The following is a 20,282-nucleotide window of genomic DNA, read 5'->3' as shown; positions in this document are numbered from 1 at the left end:
ATCACAATTTAAACAATTAAGTTGTTTGGATACTTCAGAGATGCATTGTCTGGTTTCTGGAAGTTGTTATTCATTCATATGTTTATTATTTGTATAAAATCATCTTATTTAGAGGGAAGGGTTTGATTATAAAGATTTTTTCTTTTTTTTAGACATAAATGTGTGTTTAATTGAGAATTGTAAACATTGAGATTATAGAAGATGAATATAAGGTCTGAGAAGGCTAAATTCCCGAATTTTATTTATTAATTTAAAAGAAAGTATATTTTTGTTTCAGGTTTATTTTTACTCTCCCTACTGGGGGGGGGGGATCTTTTTTTTCTCTTTTTCTTTTCAATATTATCTTTATTATGAAGAATGTTAATGGTTAATTCAATCCAATATTAGATATATATTTTTGGATAAGATTAAATTAAAAAAGAATTGTGGTTAGGTTTTTTATTTACAATTTATGTATATATGTCTATGATGTGGTTTATGTCATTTACTAGATTATTATGTATATAGGTTTTTTATTAAACTCAATAAAAATACTTTTTAAAAAGAAAAATAAATTATTGTGAGCATGGGCAATTGAATTTTGCTTGATTAGAATCTGAAGAAATCGATCATTATAGTCTAGATTTTTAGGGAAAACTTGTTTTATTGAACACTTTGTAAATAAATGTTTAAAGAGTCAGACCCAGACACTTTAAATGAAGTTTAGTACCTACATGGCTCACACTAATGCAGGCAAAGCTTTGCATTTATAATCAATACATTTTTATGTTGCGAAAATATAAAAACATAGGTTTGTCTTGCACGTTATTCAAAGGTGGCGATGTATACTATAGGTAGGCAGCTTTTGTTAATATGTCCTTGCAAGTTTCTATTAAATGGATGATGTGACTTGTGCTACATTCAAAAGTCTGTCGACCAATAGTCAAATTTAATTTGGCCATCAAATTAAACACAAGTCCACAGCCTTTGCAACATTTACAGAAATCTTATATTTCAAAGCACCACTTGTTCTAGAGAAGCAAAGAAAATAAAGGTTCTGTTCACAAATGCTGCCTGATTTGCTGAGTATCTCCCACTTTTCTATTCTTTGTAATTTATTAAGTATCTTCTTCCTTTCACGTTTTGCAGTTTGTAGTGGCAGGAGATCATTTGGTCCATCATTGTCCTACATGGCAATGGTAAGTGAATAACAGACTGAGAAATGTTAGATTAATAATTAAGAATTTAAATCTATATCTATTATAAGTAAAATAATTTTGGATTTGAATTGTGTTACAGCACAAAAACTGGCCCAAGTTTTATACCAGTGTTTATGCTTCATGTAAGCCATGCTCCGAACCAACCTGCAGTGATCTCCTAACAATAAGACTCTGACAACTGATGCTTGTTTCCAATCGTACTTGCTGCGCAAATGGCCCCATCACTGATCTGCTAATTCCTGACCATAATTTACAGAAATAAGTGACCCATCACATGTTACTCAATTCCTTATTTGCATGTTAGCTGATCAAGGTAGTCAATCACACCTTAGCTTTATGTGGCATACACTAATTTGTTATTACAATGTTCTTCATATTCTGCAGGCTTTTACTTTAGCAGCCAACATCTTTTACTGTGGGCTGTTTGCCAGGTTACCCTTTACCTCTCATGGTTGCTGCATGACCTGCTGTGTTTCTCCAGCATGTTTGAGTATTGCACTCATCAATTCCTATTTTTATTTTGTCCTTTAACCAATCCTTTATCTAGATTTCCTCCAGCTTATTGTTTGTAATGATCTTTTATGGTGAACTATTTGTAGATGTTCAAAAAGCAATGATATTCATTTAATTACATTTTTAAATAACCCTTGAGGTTAAATATACTTGGCCCTTTTAAAACCCTTATTGACTTTGCATTATTGTGAGTTTCTAAGAACACCTTCGCCTCCTACTTAATTCTGGATTTGGCATTGTCCTGGTGCTTGATGTTAAGCTAATTAGTCTACAACATTTTGTCTCCTGTTTGCTAAGCAAAGGCATTAAATTCCAGATTCTGGTGAATTTTAGAAGGTTTTTAAGGAATCTTTAGATATAGAGCATCTAATATAAACCATTGTCTTTTCTGGAACTTAAATCTTTATTAATATTGTCCCCTTCATTTCTCATTCATTACAGCCCTGTTTCTCTCATTTAACAATATATTCCTTACTCTATTCAGTGCAAACATATTTAATAATGTTTAAGCGATCAGCCATTTCCTTAGCATAATTTTTCTTATCTATGCCTTGAAGAGACCCATATTTACTTTTAATTTTTATTTGCTGTTTGTTTTCTGGGAATTACAGAAGGGCTACAAGGTACAAAGAGAATATTGAGTCCTTAGTGTCCACACTAGCTATATGGAAGGGCAACATATTTCATCCTCTTTACTGCTCCCTTTCCAGAGCCTTGCATCAATTGAATCTACCTTCAATATTCACAATGTTAATACCTCTATCTTCCCAACCTCCTCTGCTCCTGTGAAAGCAATCCCATTTTCTCTATTCTAACTAAAATCCTTCATCTCTGAAATCATTTGACTAATCTGCTGCACCCTGCCCAAAGTCATCACACTTTTCCTTCTGGATGACACACACATGTGGACACAGTAATTCAGTTATGGCTAAACAAGTGCTTCCAAAAAAGTTCTGTCTCTGTCTCCATTTTGAAGACCAGGTTCTTTTTAAAATTTTGAACCCATTTTCTTGTTCTCATTATGAGCATATAAATCTAGATCTTGCTGTTATTTTATTTGTTTTAGAATTGTGTTCTCGTTTATATTGTCTCATACTTAAAACTAAGTTGTAACTCTGCATTTCTTGACATTAAGTTTCAACTGCCACCATTTGTCCATTTCACTAACCTGTTTGTTTCCTTGAAGTTTATTACATTCCTCACAGTTTACTCCTCTTAGAATTTTTGTGTCATCTGAAAACTTTGAAATCATGATTTACACGCATTATTTTAATTTATTAATGTTCATTAAGGACAACAATGGTTTTAGTATGATTCCTCAGGAGCTTCGCTTTCAGTCCAGAAACCAGTCTGTCACTTTTACTGATAGCCATTATTCTATCCATGCTACTGGAGCTGCTTTTACACCAATTGCCTTCAACCTTGAAAACATCTATTTTAAGACCCCTTTGGAAGTCCATAATGTAACACACTAACCATATTTCTTTCACTAATTCTTGCATCTGTCAAAAGAAACTTCTCAGTAGTTAAACAGGATTTGCCTGTGATTAAACTAGTTTTCTCTAATCATAGAACATAAAACATAATAGGCCCTTCAGCCCAAGATGTTGTGCCGACCCATAGAAGCCTACTCTACAAACTAAACCTTCCCTACCTCAAACCCATAGCCCTCTATTTTTCTTGCATCTCTGTGCCTGGCTCAGAGTCTCTTAAATGCCCCTATTGTTACCAGCTTCCACCACCACATCTGGCAATGCATTCTAGGCACTCGTAACTTAGAACCATAGAACAATTACAGCAGAGAAATGGACCACTTCAGCTCCTCTAGTCTGTCCCAAACCACTTTTCTTGCCTCGTCCCTCTGACCTGCACTCAATCCATAGCCCTCCATACCTCTCCAAATTTTCCTTAAATGTTAAAATAGATTATGCAACTACCACTGTAGTCTGTGTTTATTTGAAAAAAGCACTTTCCCCTGATGTGTCTCATAAATCTTCTTCTCCTCACCTTGTACAGATATCCTCTGGTGTTTGCTGCTTCTGCACTGGGTAAAAAGATGCTGACTGTCCACCCTATCTATGCCTCTCATAATTTTGTAGACCTCTCAGTTGCCTTTCGTCCTCCTTAGCTCCAAAGGGAATAACCCCACCTCTAGGCAACATCTCCTATGCACCCTCTCCATAGCTTTCATGTCCTTTCTGAAATGAGGCGACTAGAACTGAGCCACAGTAAACACTGTGGCTAACCAGAGTTTTATAGAGCTGCATTATTACCTCATGACTCTTGATCTAAATCCCCTGACTAATAAAGGCCAGAATACTATGAGCCTTCTTAATCACCCTATCAACTTGAATGGCAACCTTAAGAGATATATTGATTTGGACCCCAAAGTCCCTCTGTTCTTTCACACTGTTAAGAATCCTGTCATTAACCATTAACTCTGCCTTCAGGTTTGACCTTCCAAAGTGCATCATTTTACACTTGTCCATATTGATCTCCAACTGTCACTTTTCCACTCAACTCTGCATCCTGTCTATATCCTTTTATAAACTATGACAATCTTCTACACTGTTCACAGCACCTCCAACCTTTGTGTCATCTGCAAACTTATTGACCCATCCCTCTACTTCTTCATCCAGGTTATTTATAAAAAGCACAAAGAGCAGGAATTCCAGAACAGATCCCTGTGGAATTCCACTAGTCACTGACCACCAGGCAGAAAATGTTCTGCTTTCTACAGGCAAGTCAATTCTGAATCCACACAGCCAAGGACCCATGTCTCATGATTTAATGAATGACTCTCCCATGGCAGTCTTTTCAAGTACCTTACTAAAATCCATGACCACCAACCCTTCCTTCATCAATTTCTTTTGTTCCTTCCTCAAAACACTCAATTAGATTTTTGATACATGACTTCTTGCAAAGCCATGCTGACTACCTTCGAGAAAACTGTATTTCTCTAAGTAGTTGTAAATCCTGTCCTTAAGAATATCTCCAATAGTTTGCCCACCACTGACACAAGACACATTGGTCTGTAATTCCCTGGATTCTTCCTATTACGTTTTTTTAAACAAGGGGACCACATTTGCCATTCTCCAATTCTCCAGTACCACCTCTGTTGCCAGGAAGGGTGCAAAGATAATTGTCAAACCTCCAGTAATCTCTTCCCTTGCTTCTGTAGTAATCTGTGGTATATCTCATCTGGTCCTGGGGACTTATCAATCCCATTGTTTTTGAGAAGATCCAGTCCTTCCTATTTCCTAACCTCAACATGATCCACCACATGAGCGTGTCTCTCTCTCTATGGTGAATACTGAAGTGCTTTAGGCCCTCCCCTACCTCCTCAGACTCCTTTATCCTAAAGCGACCGTACCTTCACTCTTGTCATTCCTCTGTTCTCCATGCAATCAATCCACATTTATTCACATGGTGAAGCGGTTGCTACACACACACAAACACAGTGGAGGTTTCAGCTGAACTATTTATTGAAACTTCGCACGTGCCCTTTAAGGGCGGTGTGAGCTCTGCCCCCATGCTGGCGGTGCCGTCATCACGTTCGCTCGAGGCGCACACTTTGGCCTAAGCCGCGAGGCTCTGAGGTCCCCCGACGCTGCCATCTTCCCACGACTGCCCTACTGGCGCGGCGATACAAGCGGGGCCGATTTGTCACGAGAGATGTGCGCTGCCACAATGGCTACTAATTCTGTCCCTGTTTATGGTTTCTTGAACCATCTCAGACACTGAAATTAACAGAGTCTGTAGTTGGTGAGCTTATCCCAAGACCTTTTTTGAACAAAGCTACAGCATTTGTAGTTTTTCACTCCTTGAAAACCACCCCTAAATCTATGGGGTTTTGGGGAACCAGGACCTTTGAAATTTTTTCTTTTGTCTCCTGCAATCATCTGAATCAGATGATTTATATACTTTAAATACATGTAGATAAACTGGTTCTCCAATTTATCAATTTTTGGTCTGCCCAGAATCTCTATTGTATTTTCCTTTATTGCTGGCTCTCTACTTTTTTTTTTGCTCACTCTGCATGTGTTTAAAATCTTGAACAATTAGTACTTCTTGCTCATTTATTTTCATTCTGTCACATTCTTTGTTATTAATTAAATGGTTTGCCCAATTATAATAGAGAAAATTCCAGGTAGCTTCAAAGGGGAGCCCACAGCCTTCTGCTAAGTACCAGAAGGTCTGACAACTCTCTACCCCAGTGTTTCTCAAGCTTTTTCTTTCCACTCACATACCACTTTAAGATTCCCTAAGCCATGTGCTCTGTGATTAGTAAGGGATTGCTTAAGGTGATATGTGGGTGGGAAGGAAAAGTTTGAAAACCATTGTTTTAATGGTATCTTATTATGTGCCCGGTTCTTAACTCCAAAGGAAATGGGTCAATGATAATTTTTCTCAAGGAAAATATTTCCATAATATTTGGGTCTAGAGCAGTGATTCTCAACCTTCCCTTCCCACTCACATCCCACCTTCAGCAATCCCTTACTAATCACAGAGCGCCGATGGCCTAGGGATTTACTTAAAGTGCTACGAAAGTGGAAAGAAAAAGGTTGAGAACCACTGCTCTAGCCAGACCTCTCAGCTGGGGCATCAATTTTGCTACCGAGTAGTCCTAACAATCTGCATTTGAGGTTGAAAACATGAAAACAGCTAACATTTGGGATTTATTTTTAAATTAAGATGCAGTTAAAGCATACTAGCATTTTAAATGAGAAATCAAAGCGCAAACATCAAATTTGTTTTGTATTTTCAGGGGAACAGGAGAAGACCCCAAAGTCAAGCCCTACTTACCCAAGGAAAAGCAATTTCTGCTGACTAGAAATGGTAGGAGTTTTTCTTGAAGATTATTTTGAAGTCAGTCATAAAAAATAATTTTAAACTCTTGTTTCTGGTAATTTTAAAATTTCATTGAATATTATATTTGATTCCACATGTTTCACTTACCATAAACTCCAATACTGCTGAAAAATGGGTAACATTTTTGTTAAATAATAATGCTACTGGTTTTTCCTTCAGTTCCCTGCTATAAGCGTTGCAAACAGATGGAATATTCTGATGAATTTGAAGCCGTCATTGAAGAAGATGATGGTGATGGTGGCTGGGTCGATACATACCATAACTCAGGTATTAGCAGAGGAAATGCAAATTTTTAAAGAAAGATTGACTCTATTTCCACCTTATTCCTAGCCTTGAAGTCTAATTCACAGTTTCAATTTTTGCTTTAGAACATAAGGTGTCTGCACTTTTGTTCTATTTTCTTTATGGATGCCAGGGTAGCATATCTGAATTTATCAGGAAAGTGCTTGGTATTAACCAATGGCTGAACAGAGTGAACAAAATGAATGCCTTGTGATGAAAAGAATTTGTAACTAAACCACAAAAGAGATTCTGATCACTCTCCTCTATCTAATTTTTCTTAACGCATGTCTGGCTAAGCAGATAATTATCTATTAAATTGTTCATTTTTAATTTAAAGTATATTGGAGCAGGACTTGGCCCTCAAATCCGCAGTGTCATTTAGTAATTTATCTGCTGGTATAACCTTGGCCACAACTCCATTTTTCTGCTTGTCCTCCATAACCTTCCTATAAAATTTGCCTTCAAATTATTCAATGGCTTCATCTCCACAGCTCTCTACTACAGAGAATTCTAAAGCTTCATGATCGTCTTGGAGTTGATCCTTCTTTCATGTGTCTTAATTGCGTGACATCATTTTGTCTTAAAATGACTCCTTATCCTCTATTTTCCCAAAAAGGTAAAACATCCTCTCAGCATCTAATCCATCTGTTTTTCCCCCCCTCACAACCTTTGCTTCATTAAGATCACCTATTCTTTAAAGCTCCTGTCAATTTGGTACTAGCCTTGTCGTATTTCTCCCCAAGACATCCCTTCATTCCAGGTATATAAACTGTATGCAGTCTTCCGGATGAGTTTCCGGAGCAAGATTTGCATGCCTTGTCATAAATTTTAACATTTCATTTGATCTGCTCACTATTCACATCTTCCTGTGTTCTGTGTTTGGTAAGCATCTAGATACCTCTGTAAAGTAGCATTTCCTGTCTGCATTTAAACTGGGCCAGATTCATGTTTAATCAACTTGCCACTTACATTTTTAAAATTTAAATTTAGACATACAGCACTGTAACAGGCCAATTCAGCACTTCGAATCTGGCTGCCCCAATTACACCCCATTAATCCCTGGTATATTTTTGAAGGGTGGAAGGAAACCAGAGCCCCCAGAGAAAACCTATGCAGACATGGGGAGAACATGCTGTGAGAGATTATGTTAAATGTTATATTTATGTATAGATATGTTTTTGGAAGCTAGATTGTGGAGTTTTTAGTTAGGTCACCTACAGATACAAACATTCAAAATAGATCTCATTTAAAATGCCGGAGCTCTGCTCAAGCCAGACAGTCCTGATTCTGAGTGCCTTTGCCAAAACTTTGAGGAATGCCTATAAGGACTTCACAAGTAGGTGTTAATTGGACATGCTGTGGAGTAATGGATTATTGTTTTGGAAAGATGAACAGACTCAGAAGATTGGGTCTGGAGCAGCAGTCTGAATGCAGTTTGCTTTTCTAGGAAGGTCATGTGGTTTTGCAAGCAGAGAGAATCAAACAGACTTTTCACTCAGAGAGAGAGAGAGAGAGTTCAGTTCTGCAGTTCAGCAGCAGCATCAAGGACTGGAACAGGACAAGCTGGCAAGCTTGTGGAAAAATCCCATTTTGAAGATGGGTTGTGAGTTCTTGGTTCAGCCTGTTCAAAGCCCTTGTGGTCCATACAAGAGGAGATGGATGGCTGTATAGTGGTTTGTCTGAGATAAGGGAAACAGAAAAGGAACTCTGTGATAACCTGAAAGAAAGAGATTATCATTTGGAAAACCCTGATCGGGCAAGTTTCTTCAGCAAGACACTAAAATGGCTGATCAGAGGGGTCCAACGAGCAACAAATCTCTCTCTGAAAACCAACAAGAACCTTCTGGAGTGGTAACCATTTACCTCTCAAGCACCAAAGCCTGATGAAGATTCATCAGTGTTAAATTCTGTGCACAATGATACCAGTGAACTTGGAGGAGTGAGAAGTGAGATTGAACTGTGAATCAAAGAACTTTTCTGAACTTATACATGTATTACATACACATGCGCTAAGAATTAGAAGGGGGTTAAGTTAATAGTAATACTTTAGAGTTTGATCCTGTTTTCATGTTTAAAGATAATTAAAAGGAACTTTTGTTTAACCATTTGTCTTGGTGAATTTCTATTGCTGCTGGGTTTTGGGGTCCTCTGGGCCCGTCACATTTCAAACTCCTTACAGACAGCACGGGTTTTGAACCCATTTCCAGTCCCAATCGCTGGCATTGTGTTAACTGCCACACCAACCAAACAAAATCTGTTGCATTTCAATGGCATTGACTTTCTTGAGTCTCACTGCCTCAGCTGTGCTGCAGGAGAGACCACCAGGTTTCAAGCAGTCAGTCCTGAGGCCTGTCTCCCAGATCAGCAACATATCTTTACACAGTTCATTTCTGCTTCATTATATTATGATATTTGAAGTTTGCTGATTTTACATCCTGGAGAGTAGAAAATCTTAGGAGATCGCAACTAAGTTTGTCTATCTTTCTTTTGTTTCTTTCCATTGGCAGGTGTCGCTGGATTGACAGAATCTGTTACAGAGATTTCTGTAGAAAGTAAAGATAACTCAAAGTGTATAGGAAGCAGCTCTGTTTATGTGGACGATAATGAAGAAGGTGATGATGAAGGAGAAGCAGCTGACATGGAAGGTTAATCTATAATTGTGCTCATATTCACTTGTCACATTCAACACTACATCAGTGTTTATTCTAATTTATTTACTGTACCACCAATATTTTATCCCAATCCCTTTGACTCAGAAAAAAGAGAAAACAAATGTAACTATATCACAGCTTGTCCTCTGCACTGAAGCCTGATACTTTCAAAAGCCCACACTTTGACCTCAACTGTGGCACTTTGAAATCCACGCCTTTCTCAAAATGTCCACTCCCACTCTTGCTGGTGCTTTTTTCTTAATATCTCTCTTCCCAAAGTTGATGCTGGACTTGTTGACATTCCTTTCTCTTGATCCTCTTAAGTGCTATCAGCCTCACAGGTGCTTGTGGTACCCTCAGTGGTAGGGGTACTAATTTGTCAGCTATGGAAGGCAAAAGGTAGTAATCAACTGATGCTGGATGATGTCCACTTGTTATTTAGAGAGAAACATTCAGCACTATCTATTAATAGAAGATGTTGGCTAAAATGTATGATTCTGTGAGTATGTTCATATCGCTTGAGTATTCTCCAGGACAGTGCTTCCAATGTTTCAGGAGGATTTACCGGGATCTCCGGTATATTATGTCACACATGGCAAATGAAGGGGTTTATCTGGATTTACTCATAACTTTTTAGTTTTTTTTTAAAAAACGTTAGTAATTCATAATCTAGTTAAGAAATTGCCATCTTGCCAAAGATCTGGAGCCATGTTTGGGCCAAATGGAATAAGAATGGCAGATTTCCTTCCTTATTAGAATATTAATGAATCAGATTTTTTTTGTCAATATTGATTTTTTTTTAATGGTCTGATGCTAGAGGTTTATTCCAGGTTTATTTAACCATACAAATTGAAGGAGTTGGCCTTGCTCACTAGGTCATTAATCTAACAGCCCTGAATTTAAGCAGCCAAGTTCCACTCTCTGCATAGCTCAAAGGCATCACAGTTATCTTAGTTTCATTTTAAAAACAGCATTGATTTGGACAATCAATTGAATGGATGATACTTGGCTGGACGATACATTATCATCATTGAATTCTGTTCTTGGCTTCGATGTTGCAAATTTGATTTTGCATCTTCTTGGAGCCCTATATGTCCTAATTACAAAAAGAAACCAGAACAAAAAATTGGCCCACTGCAATCTTTCATTTGTTCATTGACTTGGGACATTAAGCTGTCAATTTTATTCATTGTGAATTGATTGGTTCATAATATTCAGAATTGCAGCAGGTAGTTGAATGCTGAAGATGGATCAAGATGTACTTCATTACTGAATTAGAAAATCTAATAGAATTTTGTGAAAAATGTTATTACTCAACAAACTAGCAATGTCTTGATGCGATTATGTATTTAGCTTGTTTTTGTTAAATATTTCATTTCTTGCAGCCTATGAAGAGAGTGGGTTGTTAGAAGATGCAGATGATGTAAGTTGTAAATTAATGGAATGTTAGAATAGAAGTATTTTTGATTTGTTCTCATCTGTTTAAACTTGAAATGTATGTTTATCTTCAGTGTTCAGGAAAACAAAATTTTAAAATATTTTCTAAACAGTACAAGAAAGACATTTATACAAAATTAATACAGAACATCACAGAAAATAAGGCAGATGATAGTGTAGAATCTAATTTAATAGATTGCCTTGAAGTATCTGTCCATATCTATCAAGCAAGCAAGTTGTCCACTGTTACTTTATCTTCCTGCTACCTCTCTTAAGCACTGCATAATATCCACAGTAATGATTTTTTAAAATCCCATCAGTAAATGGTAGGGCATTGAGCAGTGCAGATGAACAAAGGGATCTTGGAATACAGATATATAATTCCCTGAAAGTGGCATCACAGGTAGACAGGTTGTGAAGAAAGTTATTGGCATCATGGCCTTCATAAATCAAATTATTGCATACAGGGATTGGGATTTTATTCTAAGGTTGTATAAAACATGGGTAAGGCCATATTTGGAGTATTGTATCCAGTTCTCATCGCCAAACTACAGAAAGGATATCAGTAAGATTGAAAGAATGCAGAGAAGATTTACTAGGATGTTACCAGGTTTTCAGGAGTTGAGTTACAAGGAAAGATTAAACAGGTTAAGTCTTTATTCCTTGGAGCATAGAAGAATGAGGATATTTAATAGAGGTTTACAAAATTATGAGAGGTATAGACAGAGCAAATGTGACTAGGCTCTTTCCACTAAGTCCCCCTCCATCATGATGAAGTGTCATAAAATGGGCTGGAGGTGGGGTTAGACAGAAAAAAATCCTGCTAGGTAGTGGCTGAAACTAACTTTGACAAAGCTGGTAAAATGGCACCACAAGATATTACCGACTGTGAAATTGTGTTGGTGTTTGAATATTTACAAATGTGAAACATTGTCACATTTAATGAATTTAAAACAAATCACCAAGCTTTTCTCTCTCACAGCTAAGGCTATTTAGACAAATGAATGGGTTAGATAATCATCCATGTTCGTGGGCAGATGCTTATGCACAACTGCTTCATATTTGACCTCTGGGCCTGAACTCGGTGATGAGTTCTAAACTACCTACAGCTTGTGGTCTGGAACAGCAGATTCCACCCTGAAAGATGTTTTCCCCTTAAAATCATTTTGGAGTGCAATGAAAAGATTCAGTTAAATCATTGCTATTAACTCACTCCTCTTACTCCGGTATTGTGTAATAGATTCAGTTAATAGTCTGGTCAATATTGGCCAATATGTACTAAATGAAGCAATTAGTTCAAGAAAAAGCTGGATTTTTTTTATCTGACCGCAAAACAAAAACAGTGATGTCTGATGTTACCAGTCCCATTGAACTTCCTGCCTTTAATATTTGTATTGGTAACTTAGTTGACATTTGTAAAAATCAACTGACGACTGGTTCTCGGTAACCTTTGCTTTTTTAAGCATGTTTTAGGAGACACTTTCTTTCAATATGCTTCTGTGCACAGGCTTCTTGGTGAAACCAGGTGCAGAGCAAGGTATTTCTGATCATATAGTGATCATATTCCTGAAATGGCCTTGTCGTCTATCAAGTCCTTGCTCTTGGGCTTGCTGGCATTCAATCCTGGCTTTCCTGTTGGGAGCGTGTCAAATCTCCAGCAATGCTATGTTTTTCTTTTGTAATTTTTCCCCTTCCAACCATCCTACCAACTCTTAAAATTTCTCCTGATAAATACCAGGGCAGCAACTGTAATTTTAAAATTTTCAGGTTCCATTTTGGAGGAATAGAAGCTCCATCTTGCACAAATTTCCATCCAATGGAAACAATGCTATAATGGGCTGGGTTGCTGATGCAGTGAAAGTTCTTGGTCTCACCTGGACTTCCTTCTTTAACCAAACCAAACTATGAAGAGTGCACACCAGCTGCTAATAAAAATTGATATCTAAAAATGGAAACAATACCTGACAAACCAATGGCCATCTCAGGAAAGTTATCTGAAGTCTTGCAAAACATCATTGTTGAATGGTTCCACATGTCAGTGTAGCAACACCTATCAGCCTTGTCACAACCACTGAGAACAGGAGTTATGCACTGATGCAAAGGCTGGGAGATTCAGCTGGGATGATATGATATAAGGAGAGGTATTTGGACCAAGACCACCTGTGTGCTTGTGTTCTGATGAGAAAAACCTGTGAATGATGGTAATTTCTGATGAGCCTTCAGAAAATGCAGTATATTATAGAGATCTAAAGTTTTTTTTTGTTTATATGGACTTTAAAAAGTCATATAGAATTATCAATAATGTTTAAATGTGTAGCTTTACAAATGTGACAGTAGATTTTTAGATGATTTGCAGTTAATGAACATGAGTGATTGGAAACAGAAATCCACTATCCCACATTTCTGCCAATTGATGCCTTGAGTATCTTCAGATTTTTCTTTTTGAAGTCAAGGATCAGAAGGACCTGTCCATTTACAGTTAGTTGATGTAAAACTGGTTGTTCTTTGGTAATTTAGCAAAATCACAATGTAGCATTAATGAAACGAGAGGTTTATTGGTTTCAACATTTGCAAAATACATAGGTACATATGATAATAAGTAAGTTAGTAGCAAGTTTCAAGTATCAAATAACAATGAACAAGGTACATATGAACCCATGTTATTCAATGGTGGGGGGGGGGAGTAAAAGGGGAAAATAAAATACTCCTAAACTAAAAATCAAACCCCATTCTGAGGATTGCTGGCCAAGTTAAGGAGTCCACTGCTAATAACAAAAACTATAATTAATTGACAAATTTTGAAAGTAATTAATAAAAGGACCACAAAAAGAAAGTTAAGATTCATTGCAGTAGTAGAACACCTAATTTTTTTCTAGAGATAGACATGCCCTCACATCCAACGACCATTGAGTGTGAGTGGGAGGGATGTGATCTTTCCATCCAAGCAAAATGGCACTTCTAGCAATGAAAGGGCCCGGAGTCAAATTAATATTAATAACTAACAATAAGATGCAAAATACACCTCGCCAAAAATTAGAGAAAATTACATCACCAAAACACATGGGGGAAATATTAGGATAAAATTTAGGTAACTGAACCTTAGAAAAGTGTGTGTGCTCAGTGGACAATTTGAATTAATGAATGCTTAGTACAAAGAAGATGAGTGAACATGTTTCAAAATAGTTTCAGCAAATGATTGTTCAAAGCTTTGTTCCCGTAATTTCTTAATACCACCCAGGGAACTATCCCTAGATCTTAAAAGTAAATAAGGTTAAAATCTAAATCTGGGGGGGTGGGGGGGGAGATCACGTGATGGAGTAGAGGCCAGTAGGGTAAAACCAGCCCTCTCCAGAAAAAGAAAAAAATGTCAAGAAAAGACAAAGCTTAACAAATATAAAGTATAAGAAATAGAAGATAAAGTTGCAGAGAAGAGAAAGAAGTTGCACCCAAGAAGGAAAAAGTAAAAAACTACGGGGAAAAAGAAGAAAAGTCACCGGAAAAGAAAGAAGAAGGCCTTACCTGCACGAAGGAGCAGGGAGGTTGGTGCCGGCCCCGCAAAGTCGAGAACCCCCCCGACCAGAGGACTGCAAAAATGGTTCTCTGAGCCAAACAAAAGTGCGCAGTCAAAGGTAAAAAGAAACACCGATGGGAGGGGGGCTCAGCCGAGGAGCGGGCAACCACGGCACGACCAACTGAGGGACGCCCAACAGATGAGCAGCCCAGGAGGGGAGGATCAACAACAAGAGGCCCAACAAGAAGAGGCCCGAAAAAGTGATACATGCAACTCATCAGGAGAATCAGAAGAGACACAGATACAAAGAAGAGAAGAAGACAAAAACACAGGTACAGACACAGAAGAAGAGGAAGAAGACCAAAATCTTCACAGAGAAATAGAAGGTAAAACAGATGGACAGAATATAGATAAAGCCTTTTTTGAAGAACAAATGAGAGCATTAAAAGAATAGTTGTCATTAGAATTTAGTGCAATTAAAAGAAAAATAAAAAGAACATTAGATAAAATGCAAAGTTTTGAATGGGTCATGACAGAAATAGGGAAAAGAGTAGAAAATGTGGAAGGAAGAGAAACAGCTGTAGAAATGGAAGTAAATGACAAGAGGAAAATTGGAAGAAAGTGACAAAAAAAATTAAAGAGACACAAGAGTTGTTATCTCAGAAAATTGATATGTTGGAAAATTATAGTAGGCGAAACAACATAAAAATAGTGGGCCTGAAGGAGGGTGAAGAAGGCACAGACATGAAGGAATTTATAAAAGGATGGACCCCGAAGGTCCTGGGAATGACAGAAATGCAGGAAGAAATGGAAATAGAAAGGGCACATAGGGCATTAGCTCTGAAACCGCAGACACATCAAAAACCAAGATCCATCTTAGTAAAATTTTTGAGGTATACGACAAGAGAAAATATATTGGAGCGGGCAAGGAATAAAGTTAGAGAAGATAATAAACCATTGGAATACAAGGGTCAAAAAATATTTTTTTACCTAGACATAAGTTTTGAACTCTTAAAGAAGAGGAAAGAGTTTAATACAGCAAAATCGATTCTATGGAAAAAAGGTTATAAATTCACGTTAAGACATCCACCCGTGCTTAAAATATTTATACCCAGAAAGCAAAACAGACTGTTCTCTTATCTGGAGAAAGCATAAGAATTCGCAGAGCATTTGCAGGACAGAAGGAGAGATGAAGAGATGTAATAAGAATAAAGAACAGTGATAAAGTATATATAAAGATGTAAAAACAATGTATATGTAAACAACTAAAGAAGGGAAAGAAGGAAGGGGAAAAATAAGGGAGAGCTTTGTTATATTTGTGTGTGTGTGTGTGTAAAAAATAAATAAATAAATAAATAAATAGATAGAAATAACTAAATAAATAATAAGAAAGATTTTTAAAAAGTGTTTTCTGGAGGGGTTGGTGGGGGGGGGGGGTGGGAGAGAATGACCATCACTGCAAAATCAGTTAATGCGAGCAAGATCGCAATCCAAATGGAAAGTGGAGTTGTGGTTGCCCGGCAAGGGATAAGGGGCAACTCAGAGAGGGGAGGGGGTCATTTGGGGTTAAGGTAATATTGGGTATGGGAATTGTTGGAGTATTTTATGTTTTAAATGTGTTGTCATACATTGAGTTTAAAAATGGAAAACTGAGAGATCAAAATGGGAAAAAGGGGGATGGAGGTGGTGAGGAAGCGGAAAAGAGGTGTAAACAATATATATAATGGCCACGTTGTACTATATGACTATAAACATTAATGGAATACATAACCAAATTAAAAGGAAGAGGCTATTAAATTTACGAAAAAAGAAAAAATAGATATAGCATTTGTGCAAGAAACACATCTAACTGAAGTGGAACATAACAAATTAAAGAGAGACTGGGTAGGACATGTAGCGGCAGCATCAGATAATTCAAAAGCTAGAGGTGTAACCATATTAGTTAACAAAAATGTACCAATCAAAATAGATGAGGAAATAATAGATCCAGCAGGGAGGTATGTAATGATAAAGTGTCAAATATACTCAGAATCTTGGAATTTGCTCAATATATATGCACCTAATGAGGAGGATCAAAAGTTTATGCAGGATTTTTTTTGAAGATTGCAGATACACAAGGAAATATATTGATAGGAGGGGATTTTAACCTTAATTTGGATCCAATGTTGGATAAAACTGGACAAAAGACCAGCAAAAAGAATAAAGTAGCCAAATGTATGGTTAAATCAATGCAGGAAATGAAACTTTTGGATATATGGAGGAGGTAACACACAAGAGAGAAGGAATATTCATATTATTCAAGTAGGCATAAAACATACTCAAGGATTGATATGTTTTTGTTGTCAACCCATATTCAAGGGAGAGTTAGAAAAACTGAGTATAAAGCTAGACTACTATCTGATCATTCACCCCTGTTATTAGCAATGGAACTGGAGGACATCCCACCAAGAACATATAGATGGAGGTTAAACTCCATGCTACTTAAAAGGTAGGAATTTGAAGAACGCCAAATTAAAACATATTTTGAAATAAACACGGAATCAGTGAAAGACAAATTTATATTATGCGACGCAACGAAAGCCTTCATTAGAGGGCAGATAATGTTATGTAATTAAGATGAAAAAGGACTACAATCGGGAAATAGAGCAGTTGGAAAGAGAGATAGTAAGAACAGGAAAGGAACTAGTAAAAAGTGATGATATAACGAAAAAGAGAATTGGCAGACAAAAAAAACCTGAAATATTATAAAAACATACAAGGTGGAGAAGAACATAATGAAAACAAAGCAAAAGTATTACAAACTGGGAGAAAAAACACATAAAATATTAGCCTGGCAACTTAAAACAGAACAAGCTAAAAGAACTGTATTGGCGTCAAGGAAAAAGGATAAACAAATTACATCAATAGAGATTAATGAAAACTTTTAAGGAATTTTATGAACAATTACACCAAACTGAGAACGAGGGGAAAGATGATAAAATAGAAGAGTTTTTAACTAAAATTGAACTTCCGAAATTGCAAGAAGAGGAACAAAACAAACTGATAAAACCATTTGAAATCGAGGAAGTACAGGATATATTAAAAAAGCTGCTGAACAATAAAACACCAGGAGAGGATGGATTTCCAATAGAATTCTATAAAACATTTAAAGAGTTATTAATTCCTCCTCTCCTGGAAGTAATGAACCAGATAGAAGAAACAAAAAACTTGCCAGATACATGTAAGACAGCAATAATTACAGTAATACCAAAGACGGGGAAGGATCCATTAACAACAGCATCATATAGACCAATATCGTTACTTAACTCAGATTGTAAGATAATAGCAAAATTATTAGCAAACAGATTGGCCGATTGTGTACCAAAAATAGTAAAACAAGATCAAACTGGATTTATTAAGAAAAGACGAACAGTGGATAATATCTGTGAACTTATTAATCTAATTCATGCAGTTCAAGGAAATAAGAAACCAACAGTGGCTGTTGCTTTAGATGCATAAAAACCCTTTTGCAGAGTAGAGTGGAACTATTTATTTAAAGTATTACAGAGGTTCAATCTACCAGAAAAATATATTAATTGGATTAAAGCATTATATAATGGACCTTTGGTGAAAGTAACAGTAAATGGATATGTATCAAGCCAATTTAAATTAAGTAGGTCAACTAGACAGGGATGTCCATTATCCTCCTCATTGTTCGCCTTAGCAATAGAACCCTTGGCAGAACTGATAAGAACAGAAAATAAAATAAAAGGGATAAAAATAAAGGAGAAGGAGTATAAAATCAGCTTATTTGCAGGTGACATCATAGTATACCTAACAGAACCAGAGATATCAATAAAAGAATTACATAAGAAATTGAAGGAATATGGAGAAATATTGGGGTATAAGATCAACGCAAATAAAAGTGAAGTGTTGCCAATGAGTAATGCGGATGATACAGAATTTAAAAAAGAATCACCATTTAAATGGCAAACAGGTTAGATAATAACTTAAGCCACTTGTACAAACTAAATTATCAGTCACTAATAAAGAAATTGCAGGAAGACTTAGAACTTTGGAAAGAATTACCACTAATGTTGATAGGGAGGGTAAATTGAATGTGTTCCCAAGGATACAATACTTATTTCAATTGTTACCAATTCCCTTAACAGGGAAATTCTTCAATGAACTAAAGAGAATAATGAGGAAATTCTTGTGGAAAGGGGGAAAACTGAGGGTAGCGTTAGATAAATTAACAGAGATGTATAACCAAGGTGGTTTGCAGTTACCAAACTTTAAAAATTATTATAGAGCTGCACAATTAAGGTATTTATCAGACTTTTACCAGACGAGGGAAAAACCAGACTGGACTAAGATACTCTGATGTGAACTAGATAAAATAGGGGAGAAGGTACTGGAACATCTACTTTATAATTGGGATGAAAAACTGGTGGAATATAAAAGCTCACTGGTATTGCATCATTTACTTAATATATGGAAGAAGATCCACTTAGAAAGGAAAAAAAGGAATTACCAAATACCAAAATTGTTATTGATACAAAACCCATTAATCCCTTTTACAATAGATAACCTTTCCTTTAGAGAATGGGAGAGAAAAGGAATCAAAAGAATAGAAAATTGTTTTTTGGGAAATAATTTATTAACATTTGAACAGTTGAAGTACAAATATCGAATAACTCATTGTACAATGTTTGCATATCACCAACTGGAAGCTTATTTAAAGGATAAATTGGGAAACAGATGGAGATTACCAGAAGGAAGCAGCTTTGAATATGTGATTACAGACACAATGATAATTAAAAGATTTATAACAAACGTGTACATTAAGATGCAAGATAAGGAAAATGATGAAATAAGCTATAAACCCAAACAAAAGTGGGAAAGGGATTTAAACAAACGATAAAAAATGAAGCTTGGGAAAAGTTATGTTCTGGAACTATGAAGAATACAATAAACACAAGGTTACGCATGATAGAGTATAATTGGTTAAACAGGTTATACTCCTTAAAAATTAAAAGAATGGGATCCAAGATTATCAGATAGATGTTTTCGCTGTAAGAAGGAAATGGGAACAACAATGCATGCAATTTGGGCATGTAAGAAAGTGAATACGTTTTGGGAAGATCTAAACCAGATATTAAATAAAATCACAAAAAATAACATACCAAAAAATCCAGAGATCTTTCTTTTAAGTAACACAAGAAGTAATGAATTGGGCCTCAAAATGGATAAAGCTCAAAAAAGATTCATTATGATAGCCTTAGTAGTAGCAAAAAAGTATAATGTTAACTTGGAAAATGGAAGAGAGCCTGAGAATACAGCAATGGAACATGGAAATGAATAGATGTAATGTATTCAATTGGGAAAAAAAACATATAATTTAGAAAATAAAGTCACATTATTTGAACAAATTTGGGAACCATACATAGAACATAACAGGGAGAGCTTGCCTCGGACCTCCACACCCTAAAATGATAAGAAGAGAAAACGATTTGATTCAGTGTGTAAAAGCAGATGACACCTTTTTCTTGTTTATTTTTCATTGTGTAAAGACATTGTTTTATAGTACACACCATGACTATAATTGCTTTAGTCTTCAGATGTCTTCCATCTTTTTCAAACCACCTGTATATAATACGAAGATACTCTAATGTGAAATTCAGACAATCTCAATTCATGTACATTATTACCAATGTACATGCCATTAAATAAAAAATTATTGTATTTTTCACAGACACAGGCAGTTTTCTGTTCAACATCCATTATTACAACAAGTGTTAATTTTGTTCTGTGCACCATTTTAAGAAGATTGAGGTT

The 20,282-nt window shown here is 36.3% G+C and overlaps 1 protein-coding gene across 1 annotated transcript in view; it reads left to right on the top strand.

Moving 5' to 3' along the window:
- The window catches only part of atg3 (autophagy related 3), a 29,154-nt gene that overhangs the window by 3,123 nt on the left and 5,749 nt on the right, over nucleotides 1–20,282 (top strand). The window contains exons 3-7 of the mRNA XM_069889286.1: nucleotides 1,129–1,178; nucleotides 6,481–6,551; nucleotides 6,744–6,851; nucleotides 9,374–9,511; nucleotides 10,903–10,940. Of these exons, the coding sequence (XP_069745387.1) occupies nucleotides 1,129–1,178; nucleotides 6,481–6,551; nucleotides 6,744–6,851; nucleotides 9,374–9,511; nucleotides 10,903–10,940 (405 nt within the window). The remainder of the gene's footprint in view (nucleotides 1–1,128; nucleotides 1,179–6,480; nucleotides 6,552–6,743; nucleotides 6,852–9,373; nucleotides 9,512–10,902; nucleotides 10,941–20,282) is intronic.

The sequence above is a fragment of the Narcine bancroftii genome, chromosome 7 (assembly GCF_036971445.1).
Source record: "Narcine bancroftii isolate sNarBan1 chromosome 7, sNarBan1.hap1, whole genome shotgun sequence".
Lineage (NCBI taxonomy): Eukaryota > Metazoa > Chordata > Chondrichthyes > Torpediniformes > Narcinidae > Narcine > Narcine bancroftii.
This window is presented reverse-complemented; position numbering and strand designations above follow the sequence as displayed.